General features: G+C 52.3%; 1 protein-coding gene across 6 annotated transcripts in view; it reads left to right on the top strand.

Moving 5' to 3' along the window:
• Kiaa1671 (KIAA1671 ortholog) overlaps positions 1-18,140 on the top strand; it is a 172,705-nt gene that overhangs the window by 136,651 nt on the left and 17,914 nt on the right. For all 6 annotated transcript variants that reach the window (XM_045132300.1, XM_045132299.1, XM_045132298.1 and 3 more), the window contains one exon: positions 14,770-14,888. In XM_045132300.1, the coding sequence (XP_044988235.1) occupies positions 14,770-14,888 (119 nt within the window). The remainder of the gene's footprint in view (positions 1-14,769; positions 14,889-18,140) is intronic.

Raw genomic sequence — 18,140 nt, 5'->3', positions numbered from 1 at the left:
CTGTGAAGCAGCCCCGGGCTGGGCTGGGTGGTGGAAGGAAACAGCCCTTGGCGCAGACAATGGAACGTGGGCTCTGGCAACTTTCCTCTCACAAAGGGGCTGCCTTGCTCTTCGGGGAAAAGCGCACGGTCCACGCCTTGCTCTGGGCTCTCTACTGCCCCATGGCTGCTCCCAGTGGAGATAGAGCCCCCTGCCCACCGCCCCCATGTCACAACGGTCCCTGTTCTACCCATAAGGCATCTCTCCATCCTGCCGGCCAGCCCCATTGTCTGTTTTGCCTTCCCAGGCTGTCCATGTGTCCAAATATGACCCCCTTTTGACAGGGCCCAGTTCATGTTGCATGCCCTCCACCGACCCCTGCCCCTGCTCTGTACCCGCTGCGCTCTGCCTCCTCTCACTTGGGACAGGAGACCTTCACGATCAACGGGTTGTTTAAGACAGTTTCCTAAGCTCGTCTCTAGTGACTTGGACACCTCTCCATCTCTGTCACCTTCCTGTTCCTCTTCCATTGTGTTTGCTGGCCGCCCGCTCTGATCGCCCTCCACCTACGAGCTGTTCCTTGTGAGGGCTGAGGTAGCGTTTTCTGTTACCCAGTGCGGTTTTGTCCTAACTGTCCTCTCAATGTGATCCTGAGGGTTTTTTTTTTCTTTCAATTTTTATTTTACTTATTTATTTGCAAGCAGATAGACAGATAGAGAGAATGGGCACATCAGGGCCTCCAGCCATAGCAAATGAACTCCAGACGCGTGTGCCCCCTTGTGCATCTGGCTTACGTGGGTCCTGGGGGATTCAACCTGGGTCCTTTGGCTTCGCAGGCAAGTGCCTTAACCGCTAAGCCATCTCTCCAGCCCCGTGATCCTGAGTTTGGTGTGTTGGTGTGGATGTCTTCTTTGTGTGTGCGTTTATGTGTATATGTGTATGTGTGTATGTTTGTGTATCCCCATCTGTGTTTTTGTGTGTTGAATTAGGTGCTTGATGTATGCATGTAGTGTATGTGTGCATAGAGTTATATGTACATCTATTTGTTTCCTATGTATTGCGTATCTGTCTGCATTTGCATGTGTCTTTGTGTCTAATACATGTTTTGTATTTGTGTACTTGTATGTTTGTGTGTTTCTGTATGTGGTTTTGTGTCTGCATTGCATTCGTGCAGGCATCTGTGTTTGTGTGAATATCTGCTGGGTAAATTAGAGGTGGGGATGTGGAGATATGTGGTGACATTGCGACATGACCGCCACCCCCACCTCCCCAGTAGACCTGGCTGATCCTGGCGAGATGACATGCTCACACTGAAGGGCACGGGGTCCTGCCTCAGGGGAGACGCCCGCTCACTGCCTCCTCCTGGTCCGCACTCACGCACTCTGTCGCCTGACATGCCGAGCTTGTACCGGAGATAAACTAGGAGAGATTTTGACAATTGGCATTTGCAAAAAGAAGTCAAGTTTGGCTTGGGCTGTGTTAAGACTCCAGGAGCAGCATTCAGGGACAGATTTCAGGAAGAGGAGACAGTGGGAAACAGCGCAGATAGGGACCTGGTGGAATGGCATTGTCCTGAGTTTTTGCCTCAGCTCACCAGCCACAGGTGCACAGGTGTCCCCCACATTGGGGAGGGATAGGTCACTCAGCAAGACCTCCCACTCCTGTTCTCCTGGATCCTTACAGCTTTTGTGGAACTTTCAGACAGTTATCTTTTCTCTTTCCCCACTGATGAATGTCACTTTCTGTCTACCTGCTATCCCACACCTGATTTTACTCTGATATTTTTAAAGTTTTTATTTTATTTTTTTTATTAGAGACAGAGAGAGAGAAAATGGGCACTCCAGGGCCTTTAGCCACTGCAAACTCCAGGTGCATGTGCCACCATGGGCACCTGGCTTACATGGACCTGGAAGATTGAACCTGGGTCCTTAGGCTTCGCAGGCAAGCGCCTTAACTACTAAGCCATCTCTCCAGCCCCTGGTTTTACTCTTGACAGTGTGCGCTGGGGGTTGTTCCTTATCTGAACACACACGCCTTTGTTGCTGCCTTTTTGTCCTTTTTTTTTTCCTAACAATGGGATGGCCTCCCTGCAATAATGTTCGTAATTTAGGTTAAACTCATCTTTTTTTAAACTCCAATTTATTTTCTCTTGGCTCAATTCACTTTAGAACTTAGTAATAGCACTTTAGACTTCAGTGGAAAGTCAAACTGGTTTCTGTGCAAGATACCCAAAATATTACTAGAATGTTCTAGTCCCTTGCCACGCCCCCACGAAAGTTCCTCATTATTTGGGAAGGGGGTTCCTCTTCCTTCAGGATCAGTCTCTCCTGCTGTACACCTTAAAAAGTTTCACACTGACACCCCACTTTACTGTCAGTACTCTCTGCATGCATTTTTCTAGTTAAGACAAGGTTTCATTGTGTTAAAAGTCAACAAGGGGACTGGAGAGATGGCTTATCAGTTAAGGCACTTGCCTGCAAAGTCGAAGGTTCCAGATTCAAGCAGAAGGTTCCAGGTTCGATTCCCCAGTACCCATGTAAGCCAGAAGTACAAGGTGGTGCATGCATCTGGAGTTCATCTTGCAGTGACTGAAGATACTGGCATGTCCATTCTCTCTCTGTCTCTCTCAAATAAATAATTTTGTTTTTTAAAGCCTGGTGTGGTGGTACATGCCTTTAATGCCAGCACTAGGGAGGCAGAGGTAAGAAGATTGTCGTGAGTTCAAGGCCACCCTGAGATTACATAGTGAATTCCAGGTCAGCCTGGGCTAGAGTGAGACTCTACCTCAAAACAAAAACAAAACAGAGCAAAAAGTCAACAAGAATGAATGAATATAAGGCCATATGTAAAATCAGGCAGCCCTGTGAGATGTCAGCAGGGTTTGTGCACATAGCGAAATGGCTAATAGTTTTGTTCACAAATATTTTTTGAAATTTTTATTTTTATTTATTTATGAGAGAGGCAGATAGAGAATGGGCACACCAGGGCGTGTAGCCACTACAAACTCCAGAAGCATGTGACACCTTGTGCGTCTGGCTTGCATGGGTACTGGGGTATCAAACCTGGGTCATTAGGCTTCACAGGCAAGCGCCTTAACCGCTAAGCCATCTCTGCAGCCCTTCATAAACATTTGAGAGCAGGCAGGAGATGGTCTATGGGTTCATTCATTCATTCATTCCTCTATCCAGTAGTGGTCATTCCTTCCCCATGGGCATCTCTGAACTTGGCCCTGGACCCTCACGGAGCACACAGTCTTGACGAGAGCTTCCAGAGCCTGGCATACCAGTTTCTGTGACGAGTCCCAAGGGCTTAGCTGGAGATGAGCAGGCGATGTATAAGGTGGCTTTTAGGGGCACAGCCCTGTCAGATTTGGGGCAGAACCACTGGTAGAATGGGAAGGGGGCAGGCCTTAGACCAGGAGCCCGACTGCTGGGTTCAAAGCAAGCCATTTGCTCTCTGTGGTGGTCACAACAATCCCAGACTGCTAGGGGCATACAGTGAGCTTCATGAAAACGTCTGTTGTCACTGCCGTTCCTCTTTAACCCCACAGCCTGTCTCCTCGTCTGGAAAGGAGAGCACGGACAGTGTCTGTTATGGGGACTGGGCCGGACTGATGTGCGTGGGACCAGCACTCACAGCTGCCACTCTCTGAGTGTCTTCTGTTGTTGTTGTTGTTTTGTTTTGGTTTTCAAGGCAGGCTCTCACTCTGGCCCAGGCTGACCTGGAATTCACTATGTCGTCTCAGGGTGGCCTCGAACTCACGGTGATTCTTCTACCTCTGCCTCCCGAGTGCTGGGATTAAAGGCGCGCGCCCCCTGCCTCTGATGAGCGCAGGCCCATGCCGGCCTTCTGCTTTCCACTAGCGAGGAGCGTTCAGTTACCCGAGAGACTCAGCGCTGCTTGGTGAAGCGGGCTTGGTGCCCGGTGACGTTCCCACGTGCTCGCGTGAGTGCTGTTGACGGCGGCCGGGCCGGGCCGGGACACTTGGCGGCTTAAGTTTATCTAGTGCAGTTTCAGCCTCGAATATTTTCTCCCTGCGATGGCTGTGAGGCTTCTATGTCTTTCTCTGACCCCCAGATGCCCCAGGATGCCTACGGGGACTCTGGGCCTAGGGGAATCCGTGCCCCTGAGGCTGTCAGGACCACAGCCTCCCATCTCAGCTGTTGCTTCCTTTTATAGCCTCTGAGGAAGCCTTTGCTCCCAACCATGAAGCCAAGCCTGTCTCCAACAGAACGACCGCCTGGCTGGTGCATGGCTGCCACCCTGGGCAATGCCTCTTCCAGGGAGACAGGATGTCTCTGCCAAAGCCACCTTTCCGCAGCCAGTGTGCCAAGGCTGTGGCTCATCTGCCCTGCAGAACTGAAGCCCTGGTCATTCTATGGTATGGGTCTTGCCCTTGGTGCCCTCAGAGGCAAAGCAGGGCAGGGCCTGGTAGGGGCAGTCCCTTGGGATCTTAGCTGAGTGACAGGTCTGCAGTGAGACATTACGGTGTTAGTTAAAAGGCTCAGGGAGGGCTGGGGAGATGGCTCAGCAGTTAAGGCGCTTGCCTACAAAGCCAAAGAACCTCAGTTTGATTCCCCAGAAACCACACAAGCCGATGTACATGGTGGCACATGTGTCTGGAGTATAATAAACACTTGGAACTGGACAGTGGGCATCAGCGTCACTGTGTGTGGACTGGCTCGTGCCAGGTGTGTATGAGCTCTGGACAGGCATCTTACATTTACAAGTGAGAGAACCAAGGTTTGCCGAGGGCGGGCTGCTGGATCATAGAGCCCTTTCTCAGAATGCCCAGCCTGTCCCAGCTCCTACATGTAGGAGCACCGAGGTTGACCCATTTCACGTCTGCAACACAAAGGGTCCCGGTTGCCCATGGCCAGGTCCTCTGGAAGGTTTATGGAATGGACTTGATTCAGACTGTGAGGAGTAGATTTCATTTCCTTACCATTGAGTGTCTGAGGGCCACTGACTTGCCAGGAAAGGAAACTGAGGCTGGGAGAGGCCCAGGGCCTGGCTGGAGATCAGCCAGAAGGAAGCCTAGCCCCTTGCTCCGCAGCTGTGGGTGGGCCATGGAGCCGCTGCGTAGGTGGTCCAGTCCAGCCCTAAGCTCCGAGGCTCAGGCACCCCTCCTCCCTGCTCTGCCCCTTTTCCCTGAGTGTCTCTGTGCGTTTGTTTGAGCTTGTTCTGTGGGTCTCTGCCTCCCTCCCTCCAGGGGCCCGCCTCCCCGCTTACTGAGGGCTCTTAGTACTGGGCGCTGGGTGCGCTTTCCACGCCTGTTTGTACCTGCGAAAATGGTTGCTGAGGGACCCACGGAGCCCCAGTGTCTGCACGCAGCCAATGTGTGGCCTTGAAAGCACGATCGTGTGTGTCCCCCAAACCTAGGTTCACACTTAGCCCCGCCACTTTCTAACCCCGGGACGTCGGGCAGGTTGGATCACATCCCTGGACTTCAGTGTCCTCCCTTGTAAAGTGGATGCGTGGAGGGGATTGGTGGGAACCTCTCGTGCCACTGTGGTGGACATTTCCTCAGCGTTCCTGTCCTGACCAGAGCACGAGACGGAAAGGTGCTTTGGGCCCTCGGTGTCCCCAGGCCTGCTGGGCCCATGACCGCAGACCTCACACGCAGATGCACAGCTGGCGAATAGAGTTGCTGGCGGCGGCAAGGGCACTGGCTTCTTACATTACTTGGAACTGGGCTGTCAGCTGTGGGCCACCTGACTCAGGGCCCTTTCCTAGGGGATGTGTCAGAAACCCCCAAATACACACAGGCATGATGTCTGGCCCTTCCTCCCTTGCTGTATCACCTTTCCTGGTTTAGAAAAGCACACTTACTCACTTTGCAAATACATCTCTGTAGGAACATGTTTCCCCAAACACGTCCATTCAAGCAGTCTTCCAAGGGCTTGGGCTCAGCCACGAGTGGATCTCCCACCTCCAAATCCTGCCCCACTAGCCTACAGTCTGAAGGCAGGACGTGAGGAATCAGCTGGCAAACTACTGCCTGAGGACCCACCAGCCAGCTAGCCTGCTTTGTAAATAAAGTTTTATTGGAACACAACCAGGAGCATTTGTTTACATACTAGTTGTCACTGCACCTCAGCCCAGAGACCCAAGTGGCCCCTAAATGCTAAATGACCAAAGTAGCCGCTGTCTGATTTTTTTTTTTAATAAAGGTTTGCCTGACTCTGGGGTAAATTAAATAAAAAAAGAGCCCCTTCTGATGTGTTCTTAATTCATGATGTGTATAACAGGAAAGGATTTAGAAATATGACACAGATATTTTTACTTGATTTTATCATACAGTATAAAATTATAAGCATACATACTAAATCAAATCAGTATCCATAATAAGCCATCTTACCATCAGACAGCACCGCTGTGACCCGGCTGGCCTTGGAACCTTCCAGATGTTTTTCTTTGCTTCCACTCCCATGCGTGTGTTTGTTTAAAGAAAAGGTGGTTTCACAACACACCGTTGTTGGGATCCTTTCCAATTTTGTTCTCACATTTGCTGGCATGTGGCACATGTCTTTCCGTAACAGTAAGGTTTTGTGTGGGAGCCATCTTGGCTTTGTTCGTCCCATCATGTGGACTCTGGATTTCCCATCTTATTAGGCATTTGGAGATATTTATTTATTCATTTGGGTTTTTGTGAGGTAGAGTCTCACTCTAGCCCAGGCTGACCTGGAATTCACTCTGTAGTCCCAGGCTGGCCTCGAACTCACAGCGATCCTCCTGCCTCTGCCTCCTGAGTGCTGGCACTAAAGGCGCACACCATGGGACTTTTATTTTGCGGTGATCCCACTGTCCTGCTGGGGACCTTTTATTTTCTCAAATCCTGGCAAGCCTGCCTACTGACTGCCCTGAGATACATTTCTGGAAATGAAGCTTGCTGATTTAAGTAGACATGCACGTTTTAAATCTGAAGACGCATGTTGTGACTTGTTCTAGGCAAGCCCCCGAAGCTGCACATTTGCCTGGTCTCATCAGCATGGGCTTTACAGAACTGTGCCGGGCCCACACGGCGTGGCCTGAAGTTTTCACCCACCATGGTTCTGAGGCATCTGAACTGGTCTAAGCCAGAGGGCTTTCAAAACTCTAAATTCTTGAAGTATTTTTATGTCCAGGTCCTCATCAGACCCTGGAGGGACATCCTGGGGAAGGCTGGGTAGGCAGGATGAGAGGCTAGAAGGAACCATGGGACCAGAACTCAGCCGTACCTGTCACTCACCCTGAGAACCATGAGCTACACTGCTGTCTAGCTCCTGGGCCGCCATGCCATCTCCTGAAGAGACATGCATGGCCTGAGGATCTTCCTGTAATGGGGAGATTGGGGTCCTAGGGTGTTTCCTGGAACCCCTAGCCCTGAGTTCGTATCTGCAAACTAACCAAGGAATTGGCAATTCCAGATTCAAGAGAATGATTTTAAAATACCACATTTTATTCATATTTCACAAAGGAGTGGGAAAAGGGGAAGGCTGGGAGGTAAGGGGAGATAAAGTGGGGAGAAGAGAAGTACACCACGTGGAGCCCAAAAGCCTATGTGGGCTATGTGTAGTTCAGAAGTCCACGTGACCAGATGGATCTAGGGGGAAAAAAAGCGTGGAAAGAAAAAGAGAAAAGAAAGTTCAAGGAACTCCTGACTTATGGGGAGCTGGAGGGGATAAAGAACCATGCGGGGAGAGTAAGGGTTGGGGGTCCCTCCTCACTGGGCCTGGGCCTGAGCCTGAGCCTGGGCCTGAGCCAGCCCAGGCCCAGCTGTGAAAAACTCACCCACAGCTGGAAGTTCCCAAGTGACCAGAGAGCCTGCCCTCCCCTTGCAAAGGTATTTATAACCTTAGGGTGGTATCTTTTGGCCCAGGTGAACCAGAGGGCCCGCTGGCTGGTTAGGACAAGGGGCTGTCTCAGGAAGAGGTTCGCTTAACCACACCAACCACTGTGTTTAAATCCCATGAAAGACCTTCCTCCCAGGAGCGGTCCTGACTGTGGAAAAACAGTTCTTTGGAACTAGGCAAGAGATTAAGAAAAATGTTCTTGCCCTTTCTACCTTCAGGGGTGCAGTCACCCTAACTCTACGCCCCTTTGCTCCCAGGTCTAAAGTCCTGGACTCCATTCTCCTCACCTGACAGTTGGCAAAACTGTGGCGGGCATGGGGGGAGGGGAGGTTAGTGGCCTGAGACCCATCTTGATGTAGTCCTTCTGCCCTTTCCCTTCCCTTCACCGCATGTAGTTTTTTTTCTTTTTTATTTACTATTTTCATATGGGACATAATGTAACTTGATCAAAAATCCCCTCCTATTTATTACCTTCTTTTGCCTTCTTCTTTTCCCTCCCTCTTCCATAGAACCTCTGCCTCTTCTTTCCAACTAGTCCCTCTGCTATGTTGATGACTTTTACGTTCTTTTGTTGTTGTTGATTGTTGGTTTTGAGACAAGGCCTTACTATGTAGCTCTGGTTGGCCGGATACTATGTAGCCTAGGCTGCTCTCAAACTTGTGACAACCCCCTGCTTCCTTAGCCCCCCAGAGTGCTGGTTTCGTAGACAGTGGTGTCACCGTACCAGCTTGTCATGGGTATTTTCAGGCACCCATCCGCCCTTGTCACCAGGGGACCCAGGGTCACGTTTGCAGATTCTTAGTCTCTTACCTAAAAGCCTTTAAAAACGGACTCCAACGGACAGTTTTATTGGAGTTTGAGATTAAAAACCAAAAACAGGGCAGGCAAACTGCAGATCTTGGTGGCTGTTGGAGGGGGAGAGGAGGAAAAAAGAGAGAAAGAGATCCGCTTTTTGGAGACATGAAGGAAACAGTCAGGCTGGCGATGGATGTCTGGGGGAGGGAGAGAGAGATCGAGAGAAGACAGTAAACGTCTGAGTGTCACGGCAAGCAAGCTTAGGATTCTGGTCCATTGCTGGTCAAGGAAGGAGGAGGAAGGGGAGAGAAAAAGTTACATTTGCCTTGAGACTCAGAAAGCCACAGGCTGAGCAGTGAGGGTCTCCGGGAGCCCGCGCTGAGGGAGGGCAGGGGTCTTTGCTGTAAGCAAGCTCGGCTCTCCTCAGGGGTAGTGCATCCTCCCATCTCCTCCTCTCTCTCCTGGATATCCTGTTTCTTTCCACCTCTGGCTTTGGGCTGGTCTTCGTGTTGTAAAATAGGGTTTTCTTTATATCCTTACTATGGGTCTCCCTTGTCCAGGCAGGGAAGAGCCTGCTGTCTGCATTAGAACATTGGCGAAGGGACCCAGTGAGCAGCTACCACACTGTCTGTGTCCGAGGAAGTCACCACGACCCAGAAGTGCCTTACTATCTGCATTAGAAAGGATGCCATTAGCCAGGCGTGGCAACATGCGCCTTTAATCCCAGCACACTTGGAAGGCAGAGGTAGGAGGATTGCTGTGAGTTCGAGGCCACCCTGAGACTACGTAGTGAATTCCAGGTCAGCCTGGGCTAGAGCGAGACCTACCTCAAAAAAGAAAAAGAAAGAGTGCCATTGGCCACAGAGCATGTCACCTGTACCCGATGACATGGACATAGGCCTGCACTTGTCCCAAATGGTACGTGGGGCGTGCCAGGCTGCAAGGGCCCTTCTTCCTCATCCTCTTTCCCTCATCTTCTTCCCCAGCGTTGCTACCATCCTCACTCACTGTGAGCTGGTTGATTGGAGCCCATGAAACAAAACATAATTGGAAAGGGTCCTGCCTTCAAGCAGATTTGATTTACAGTTTTATTTATTTACTTACTTTATTCGTTTGAAAGAGAGAAAGAGGAGACTGGGTGTGCCAGGGCCTTCAGCTGCTGCAAACCAACACCAGACACATGCGCGCCTCTTTGTGTCCATCTGGCTTACACGGATCCTGAGGAATCGAACCTGGGTCTTTTGGCTTTGCAGGCAAGCGCCTTAACTACTCAGCCATCTCTCCAGCCCCTGTTCAAGCAGATTTTAAATACATGATGTCTACAGTGTTTTAGAAGACTCGCAGGCCCTTTTGGAAGTGGCTGCTCTTGCGGCCTTGCAGCCCTGGGAACTGAGCTCAGGCATGGCAGATGAAAGTGCAGCCTGGGGGTCTTAACGTGATGAGCTGTGACCAAAGCTATACTAAGGGCTCTCATCCCATTTTCAAGTCGAACTCCCTTGGACAGCCGGGCCCTGTGTCATTGTCCCCAGTCTGAGCAGCGCTCTCTGTAATGGAAAGTGACCAGAGTGGTATTTACCATAATTGTCCTCTTAAGTCCTTTTTATTTTATTTTATTTTATTTTTTTTTGGTCTGAACATTGAGGCACAGAGAGCTATCCAAGCTCACCGAGCTAATGTGTAGTGGAGGCTGGATTCAAATCCAGGTGCTCTGGTTCCAAAAATAGCACCTCTGTCCAGGTAAAACAGGTAAGAAAGAAGCTGGTCAGCTGTAATTATTACATACACTGACAGACACAGTCAGAACTACCCACTAGGATGTCCTGCGCTGGCAGAAATGTGCTCTTACCTGTGTAGTACAGACTGGAGGCTTTGATGCTCCTAAAATGTGGCCACTGCAGAGCAACATGTGCAGTAACATTGATTTTACTTAAACAACTGCACGTGGCTAGTGGAGTCTGGAGGTGCCTTAGTGGCCGTCAGGGATATTCAGGGAGGACTCCCGGGACGAGCCTCAGAGTGTCCTTCTGACTGACCACCAGGGAGCATGTTGCTGTGGGCTTGAGGACAGAAAGGAGCTGAGGGGCTTTGGGGGCGGGGACATTCCAGGCGAAAAGAGGTGGGAGAAAAGAGACCCTGCAGGGGCAGCGGTGGCCCACTCATGAAGGACCTGCTTGCGTAGAACGAGACCCTGGGAGGCTCGGGATGTGGTTCGGAAAGTGGCATGGAAGGAGAAGGTGGGGGCTAGATGAACTATGCGGAGCATACCCACCCACGTACACACCAAGATGTTTCAGGGAGTGAGTGAAGATCTGCTGGATGGAAGGATCTGGAAGGAGACTTTGCAGGTCTGATGACCCGTGTAATGTAGCAGGGAGGGCGATGAGAGGAGTCAGGGTGCTGCCCTTGGGAACCCTGAGTTTGGCATCCAATGGCAGCGGATGGAGACGATGCACCCATTGCTGCCTGCAGGTGCTCCAGACCTCTGAGTAGGTTCACACGAGATGGGGCAGGAGGTAGGTGGAAGCCGGCAGACTTGGCTGGGCACTACTCGCTACCCCAAGGAGCAAGTACTGCCCCTGCCCTCTTTCTGACCTCCGCGTCCTTTTTTTGTAAACAATTATTTGTTTGTTTGTTTACTCACTTATTTATTTGAAAGAGAGAAGAAGAGGAAGAGAAAGGCAGATAGAGAAAATGCGTACACCAGGACATTCAGCCATTGCAAAAGAACTCCAGACATGTTCATTTGCAGTGGCTGGAGGCCCTGGTGCGCCCATTCACATTCTCCCTCTCTCTCTCTGTCTGTCTCTCCCTCCCTCCCTCCTCCCTCCCCCCCCCCCCAAATAAATAAAATAAAATAAAAGAACTCCAGACACACACGCCACTTTGTGCATCTGACTTACGTGGGTCCTGGAGAATCAAACCTGGGTCCTTTGGCTTTCCAGGCAACCGCCTTAACTACTAAACCGTCTCTCCGGCCCCTGCCCTTAGCTTTCTGCAGGAAGTCCCACCCACCGCTTCCTCCCTCCTCTGCCCGTCTCTAGTGCTATTTGCAGACCTGGCAAGAAGCCACTTGTTGCCATCTCTTTGCATGACTCTGGGGAAGGCACAGAAGTGGTTCTACTTATGGCAGCTCCGTTGTCCAGCACCCAAGCCCTGGTTACAGGCCAGACTGGGCTCCACGCTGTCCGGAGAGGAGATACAAGTCCTGGCCTCTATCCTCTGACCTTCAGCTGTCAGCTGTCCCTCCTCTGCCCTGCAGTCAGTTCAGTCCGAGGAGCCAGCTCGCAGCCACAGAGATGTCAAGCCAGAAACTCCCAGAAGGCCTCGGCCCTGAAATGGGATGGCCGGGTCCGGGGCACTCCTTGCTCAAACAGCACATATGCCCCTGGGTCACAAGAATTCAAGGGCTCCAGGCCCTGGCGCATGTCCTATGGCCCTGAGGCAAAAATGTAAGCATTGCCCCAGCAGGAACTGGCTTCTGCCCCCCACAGCTCCCTGTAGGTTCAGGGAGCCTACAGCCTATCCCAGGGCTGGCTGGCTCCCCAGGCTTGCCTGGTCATTTTATGCCTAGGTTCTCTTAAGGGAATAATCAGAGATGTGCTGACTTAGCCTCAAGGATGTCCACCACCCGATTGTGGATTATGATCATGCAAACATAATGAGAAACTCCAAAATCTCTCCCTTGGGACTGGTTACGTGAACAATGTTGCATCCACACAGCGGGATGTCCTCCAGCTATGAGAGAGGAATCACATGAATTGACCCATAGAAAATTCCGGACTGGAGTAGGTCAGGATGTTTTTCTTTGGGCACTGGGCTATTTTAAAATACAGTTTGGGGCTGGAGAGATGGCTTTGCAGTTAAGACGCTTGCCTGCAAAGCCAAAGGACCTCGGTTCAATTCTCCAGGACCCACGTAAGCCAGATGCACAAGGGGGCGCATGCATCTGAAGTTCGTTTGCAGTGGCTGGAAGCCCTGGCGTGCCCATTCTCAATCTCTCTTTCTGTCTTTCTCTCTCTGCCTCTTCCCCTCTCTCAAATAAATAAAATATTTAAAAAACTAAAATAATAAAATACGGTTGACTGAGATTTTCTGCAAGTCTCAGATCTTCTGCAGTGAGCACAGGACCTCAAGAAGGCCTGGGGCACTCTGAGGGTGCACAGCAGGTGTTGTAAGGGTCTCCCGGCTGAGTTCTTAGGGTGGCAGCATTTCAGTCACTGTCTGTCAGTGAGGAATCTGGAGACGGGGTGTGGGGGGGTGTGGAAGAGCAGCTTGGCTCTGGGTTTAGAAGGCTGCCATTGAGTACCTTCACTCCCTTCCACAGACCCATCCTGAAACAAAGCACCTGTGCACACTGGTGGAACAAATGGGGGGGGGGTTGCTGTGTCATGTGACCTCAGGGAGCTGGCGGGAGAGCACTCACCAAGCTTGGCTCTACCCACACTGCCCCCGCCCCACCCCCACACCCAAGGATCCAGTGACTTCCCCCTGGCAGTTCCTAGTACAGAACTTGAACTTGACATTCAGGTCATGCGAAGTACCCATCTCCCCATTCTCTGTCTCTGCCCTTTGGGTGCTCCACTGAACCCCCAGGACTTTGAAGGGGACATGGTGAGGGAGAAAGAAATGTGCAGGCGGGGAATTCTGCAGCAGTCTGTAGGGTCACTGTTGATCACTGCTGTGCCAGTGGCCTGTCCAGGAGACTGGACGTTTGGGTGTTCCTGAGCACCATGTCTACAGTGATGACCATAGACAGGGGCTTGTGGGTGAGTCCGTAAGTGCCATTGTCTCATGGTAATTCATAGACTGTCTCCGTGTGTCACTGGGCTCAGCTACCTAGGCAGCTCTGCGGTGACCTGTCCCGTGACTCACTACCAGCACGTCACTCCCCCTCTGAGCCGCTACGTCTTTTCATCTGCAAAACGGGATTGTGTGGAGGTCTACTTTTATTTATTTATGGTTTTTTGAGGTAGGGTCTCACTCTAGCTTGGGCTGACCTAGAATTCACTGTGTAGTCTCAGACTGACCTCGAACTCATGGCGATCCTCCTACCCCTGCCTCCCGCCGAGTGCTGGGATTAAAGGCGTGCGCCACCACGCCCGGCTTCTCGAAGATCCACTTTTAGACTTGTTGAGGCATCATGGTGGTTTGATTCTGGTGTCCCCTATAAACATCGGTGTTCTGAACACTGGGTTCCGCACTGATGGAGATTTGGGAAGTAATGCCTCCTGGAGTTGTTAGGGGCGTTATAGCCAGTTTCTCCTTGCTAGTGTTTGGCACGCTCTCCTGTTGCTATTGTCCACCTTATGTTGGCCAGGGGGGTGATGTCCACCCTCTGCTCATGCCATCGTTTTCCCCTGCCACCATGGAGCTTCCCCTTGAGTCTGTAAGCCAAAATAAATCCTTTTTTCCCAAAAGCTGCTCTTGGTCAAGTGATGTCTGCCAGCAGTGTGAACCTGAGTGCAACAGGGATCCTGGGTCAGTGAAGTGATCGCGTGTCAGCAGCATACGCTAATGCCTGGCCAGAGTCACTGCCGTGTGAGCACTGGGCTGGGTGGTGACCGTGGAGATGGCCCAGTGGGCAGGGATGGGAGTGGCCTAAGTGGACTGCTATCTTCGAGAGTACTGAAGGAGAGAGGCCTGGCCAGGCCATACTGCGAGGTGCAGGGGCCACTAAGGAGAGCTGAGTGAGGCCCTTCCTGACTCCAGCCCCAGGGACCAGCCTGTGACAGATACTTTTCTCCTCACTGTGACAAGATTCTGACAAACTTGAGGGGTGTGTTTTGGCTCGTGGTGGTGGAAAGCATAGCCCATCACCGAGGGAAGGCATGGTGACCAGTCTGTGGCAGCGGGAGTTTGCGGTACGGATTGGCAGGTCGGGAGGCAGAGAGCTTGGGTGGGAGCGAGAGGCAGATAGCACTTTGAACAGTTACTTCGGCATCCCACTTCCTCCAGCTGGACCATATATGCAAACCAACGCGCCACGCGCTCCATCCCCGGCCGCCCACATGAATGCAGAGGTTCCTGCTTCCTGTGAAGCCTTGCCAGCTGGAACTCTGCTCTCTCCAGCGGCCAGCCCAGACACGGGGACCCATGTCTGAGGACAGCGCGATCAGGGGTGCCATGATGAGTATGTGATCGCATCCTCTTGTCCCTGCAGGACCAGCTGAAGCAGTGCTTCTCCCGACGAGCCCCCGAGGCCAAGGACACTGATAACCTCGTGCGTGAAGCGGACAGCCAGTATGGGACGTGGGCTGACCAGCGCCAGAGCAGGGACAGGTAGGATGTGCGCGTGTCTCTGCGGCGGGTGGGGTGGAGGAACATCTGGGATGGAGTTGATGTCTCCACCCAGTGAGTCCTATATCCTAAGAACTCTTTGCAATTACAAGGAAAAAAAAAAATTCTTGCCGGGCGTGGTGGCACACGCCTTTAATCCCAGCACTCAGGAGGCAGAGGTAGGAGGATCGCCGTGAGTTCGAGACCACCCTGAGACTACATAGTGAATTCCAGGTCAGCCTGAGCTAGAGTGAGACCCTACCTCGAAAAAAAAAAAAAAAAATTCTTGTTTTAAAAAGGAAAGTTAGAAAGTACAAAAGAAAAATGCAGAAATCACGTAAGATACATCTGAGACAAACACTTAGAAACAGGCAAAGTTATATTCAGGTAGGCAAGTATACGGGACAGATGGACCACGGAGACAGACCCACATATACACTCAGGCTGGCCATAGACTCAGGTTAAGTCCACAAAGACAGGCAGACATAAGGACAGGACAGACCCACCAACACAGGCAGACCCAACAGAGAGCCGGCAGTCAGGATCAGGCAGTCCCACAGGACAGACAGCTGGACAAGAACAGACAGAACCATGGAGAAAGGCAGATTCACAGACGAGAAGTCTCACAGGGAAAGGTGGAACCACAGGGCCAGCAAGACCCAGAGAGACAGGCAGATCCACAGGGACAGACGGACCCATGGAGACAGGCAACTCCCCTGAGCCATGCACACCCATAGACAGGCACCCAGGGACAGGCAATCCCAAAGGGGCAGAGTCCCAACGAGATAGGCAGATGCACCCAGGCAGGCAGACCTGTGTACGAGGTCAGGAAACGCACAGGACAGTCTGACCCAAAGGCACATTCACGGGGGAAGGCGTCCCACAAGGTGGGGAGACCCACGGGGGCGCACGGCCCACAAGGACTGGCAGATGCAGCAAGTGAACGGTGCAGGCAGCCCCTCAAAGACGGGCAGAGACAGGACGGGCTGACCCAAAGGACAGCCATGCCCACCATGACGGGCAGTCTCACAGGGACAAGCAGACCAGTGGAGACAGGCAGAGCCACTAGGGTAGAAAGAACCACCAGGACACAGATTTAGAGGGACCGGAAGACCCACAGGGTGACAAACCCATGGAGACAGGCAGTCCCAACAGGACAGGAAGACCTCAGGGACCAGGAGACCCAAAGAGTTGTGCAGGAAGCGCATTATGGTTTCGAGATGAGCGGGTTGGAACCTTTAAGGGAGACCCTAGGCTCTTAGCCCCTTCCCACGCTGCAGCCCGCGTGCTGCTTGGGCCCCGGAATGGCTGTCAGTGTGGCCCCACACACACGTAGCGGACAGTGTCTGTTTGCAATGCCAAAAGGCCCCGATCCGCTGCCAGGCCTTTGAGGCTGGCCGCACAGCGTGAATGCAGTTCGTCACTCGTGGTCACCTTCATGCCCGTGCGCTGTCCACTTCAAAATCATGAGCGCACAGAGGCCTGCATGAGCTCCTGGACTCCATCCCGGCACTGCCGGGCAAAAGGAACAAAAATCAAAAAAGCCCCAATCCCTGTACGCAGGTGTGCCTTTACTCGTGTTTCTCTTGTCTTTCTAGAATGTTTTCGCACCCCCCCCACACACATATGCAGGCTCATAGTGTACACACTGCTCTATAAGCAAGCCCTGTCCTCCTGGCTCCACCCCTTGTGCATCAGCCTGGCTGGGAGGGAACGTCCTGGCTGCTGGAAAATGCTGCAGCTCATCATGGAACAAGTCAGGGTTAGGAGGGGCCTGTGAGCCCAGCCCCTCTCCCACTTGGGAGCATCTGGGAGAGACGAGACGTCTGTCCCCACAGCGCCTTCCTTCCTTCACAGAAACAGATGCTGAGAAGTGGCCAGGGTTCGTGGAGCGCCTGTGCAGTTAGCACTGGTGCGCTTCTGTCCCCCCACCTTGCAGAAGAGAAAATGGAGGCACCCAGCGTGGTTGGTTGGGAGGGAAGCCTGTGTGTCAGTCACACAGTAGGAGCTTCTGCCCAGTGCTTCTACAGCTGTTCCCGTGCTCTTTGGTAGGGTCCCGCATGGTGATGTCTTCATGCCCCCCCTGGGGAGATATGCTGTGGGTTCAGTTCACACCTCTGCCAATAGATGTCTCCAGAAAAGTCTTGGAAGTCAGAGAGATGAGTATCCTTGCACCTTGTGGGCATCATGCCAGCATGGGAAACAGGCTCTGAGAGACAGGGTCCAGACCAGGAGCACAGTGTGGCTGTGGCAGAGCTGGATTGAACCTGGGCGCCCGTCTTTCCCACGGTCAGGGAGGGGTCGTGGACGGCTCTGCAGGGGCCCACCCCTCAGTGTGTGCTTAGTTGAAGCTGAGATTTAAAATGGATGAGCCAAAGAAACAGGGAAGCAAGGGAAAGCGCCTACAAAGTTCTTTTTAATCTTCTCTCTCTGCCCCCCTCCCCCCATGTCTCCTAGCCTGTGAAATCTAGGCTAAATTTTAGTGAATTTCCTGAAGTCTCTATAGAGCTCTCCTGCAGTAGCACCTGACTCACTGCAGGTCTGAACTTAAGCTGCCCATCTCCTAAGTGACCATGGCCCACCCCCTCCGCAGCTCTCCTTTGCCCAGCTTCTAGCGTAAGGACCTCTGAGACCAGCTTATAGGACCTATGCGCTCCTGGTGAATGTCGCCCCCTGCTGTCTAATGAGGTACTGCAGCCCCCCACAACAGGAGCTCTAGCCCTGGACACTGGCGCCCCCTGCTGCTTTAGGGATGGTACTTGCCTGGGCCTGTGCATGTGTCCCAATCCCATCCAACTCCTCAAAATCCTCCACATTCCAAACCAAGACATCCTCCCAGAGTTGATGTCGTGGTTACCTTCATGTTGCTGGGAGAAAACACCCGACCAAAAGCAGCTGATGAGAGGAAAAGGTTTGTTTTGGCTTGCAGTCTCAGCTGGGGGCGGGGGGAGAGCTCCATGGTGGCAGGGGAAAGATGCTGGAGCAGAGGCTGAACAGCTTCTGTCAGAAAGTGGGAGATGGCAGCAAGAGAGTGAGCCGTGCTCTGGCGAGGGGGAGCTGGGCTATGACGCCCCTAAGTCGTCTCCCTGCCAGAAAAACACCTCCTTCATCAAGGCTCCGCCTCCCAAATTGCCACCAAGTGTTCAAAACATACGCGCTTATGGGGGCATCCAGTTCAAACCACTACCATTGCCAAATGAGACTGAAGGTTCCACTCAAGGGTACAGGTGGGAAAGGGGTCCTTCAGGCCAGGCC

The sequence above is a fragment of the Jaculus jaculus genome, chromosome 13 (assembly GCF_020740685.1).
Source record: "Jaculus jaculus isolate mJacJac1 chromosome 13, mJacJac1.mat.Y.cur, whole genome shotgun sequence".
Classification (NCBI taxonomy): Eukaryota; Metazoa; Chordata; class Mammalia; order Rodentia; family Dipodidae; genus Jaculus; species Jaculus jaculus.
The sequence above is the reverse complement of the archived record's forward strand: the minus strand, read 5'-3'. Positions and strand labels throughout refer to the sequence as shown.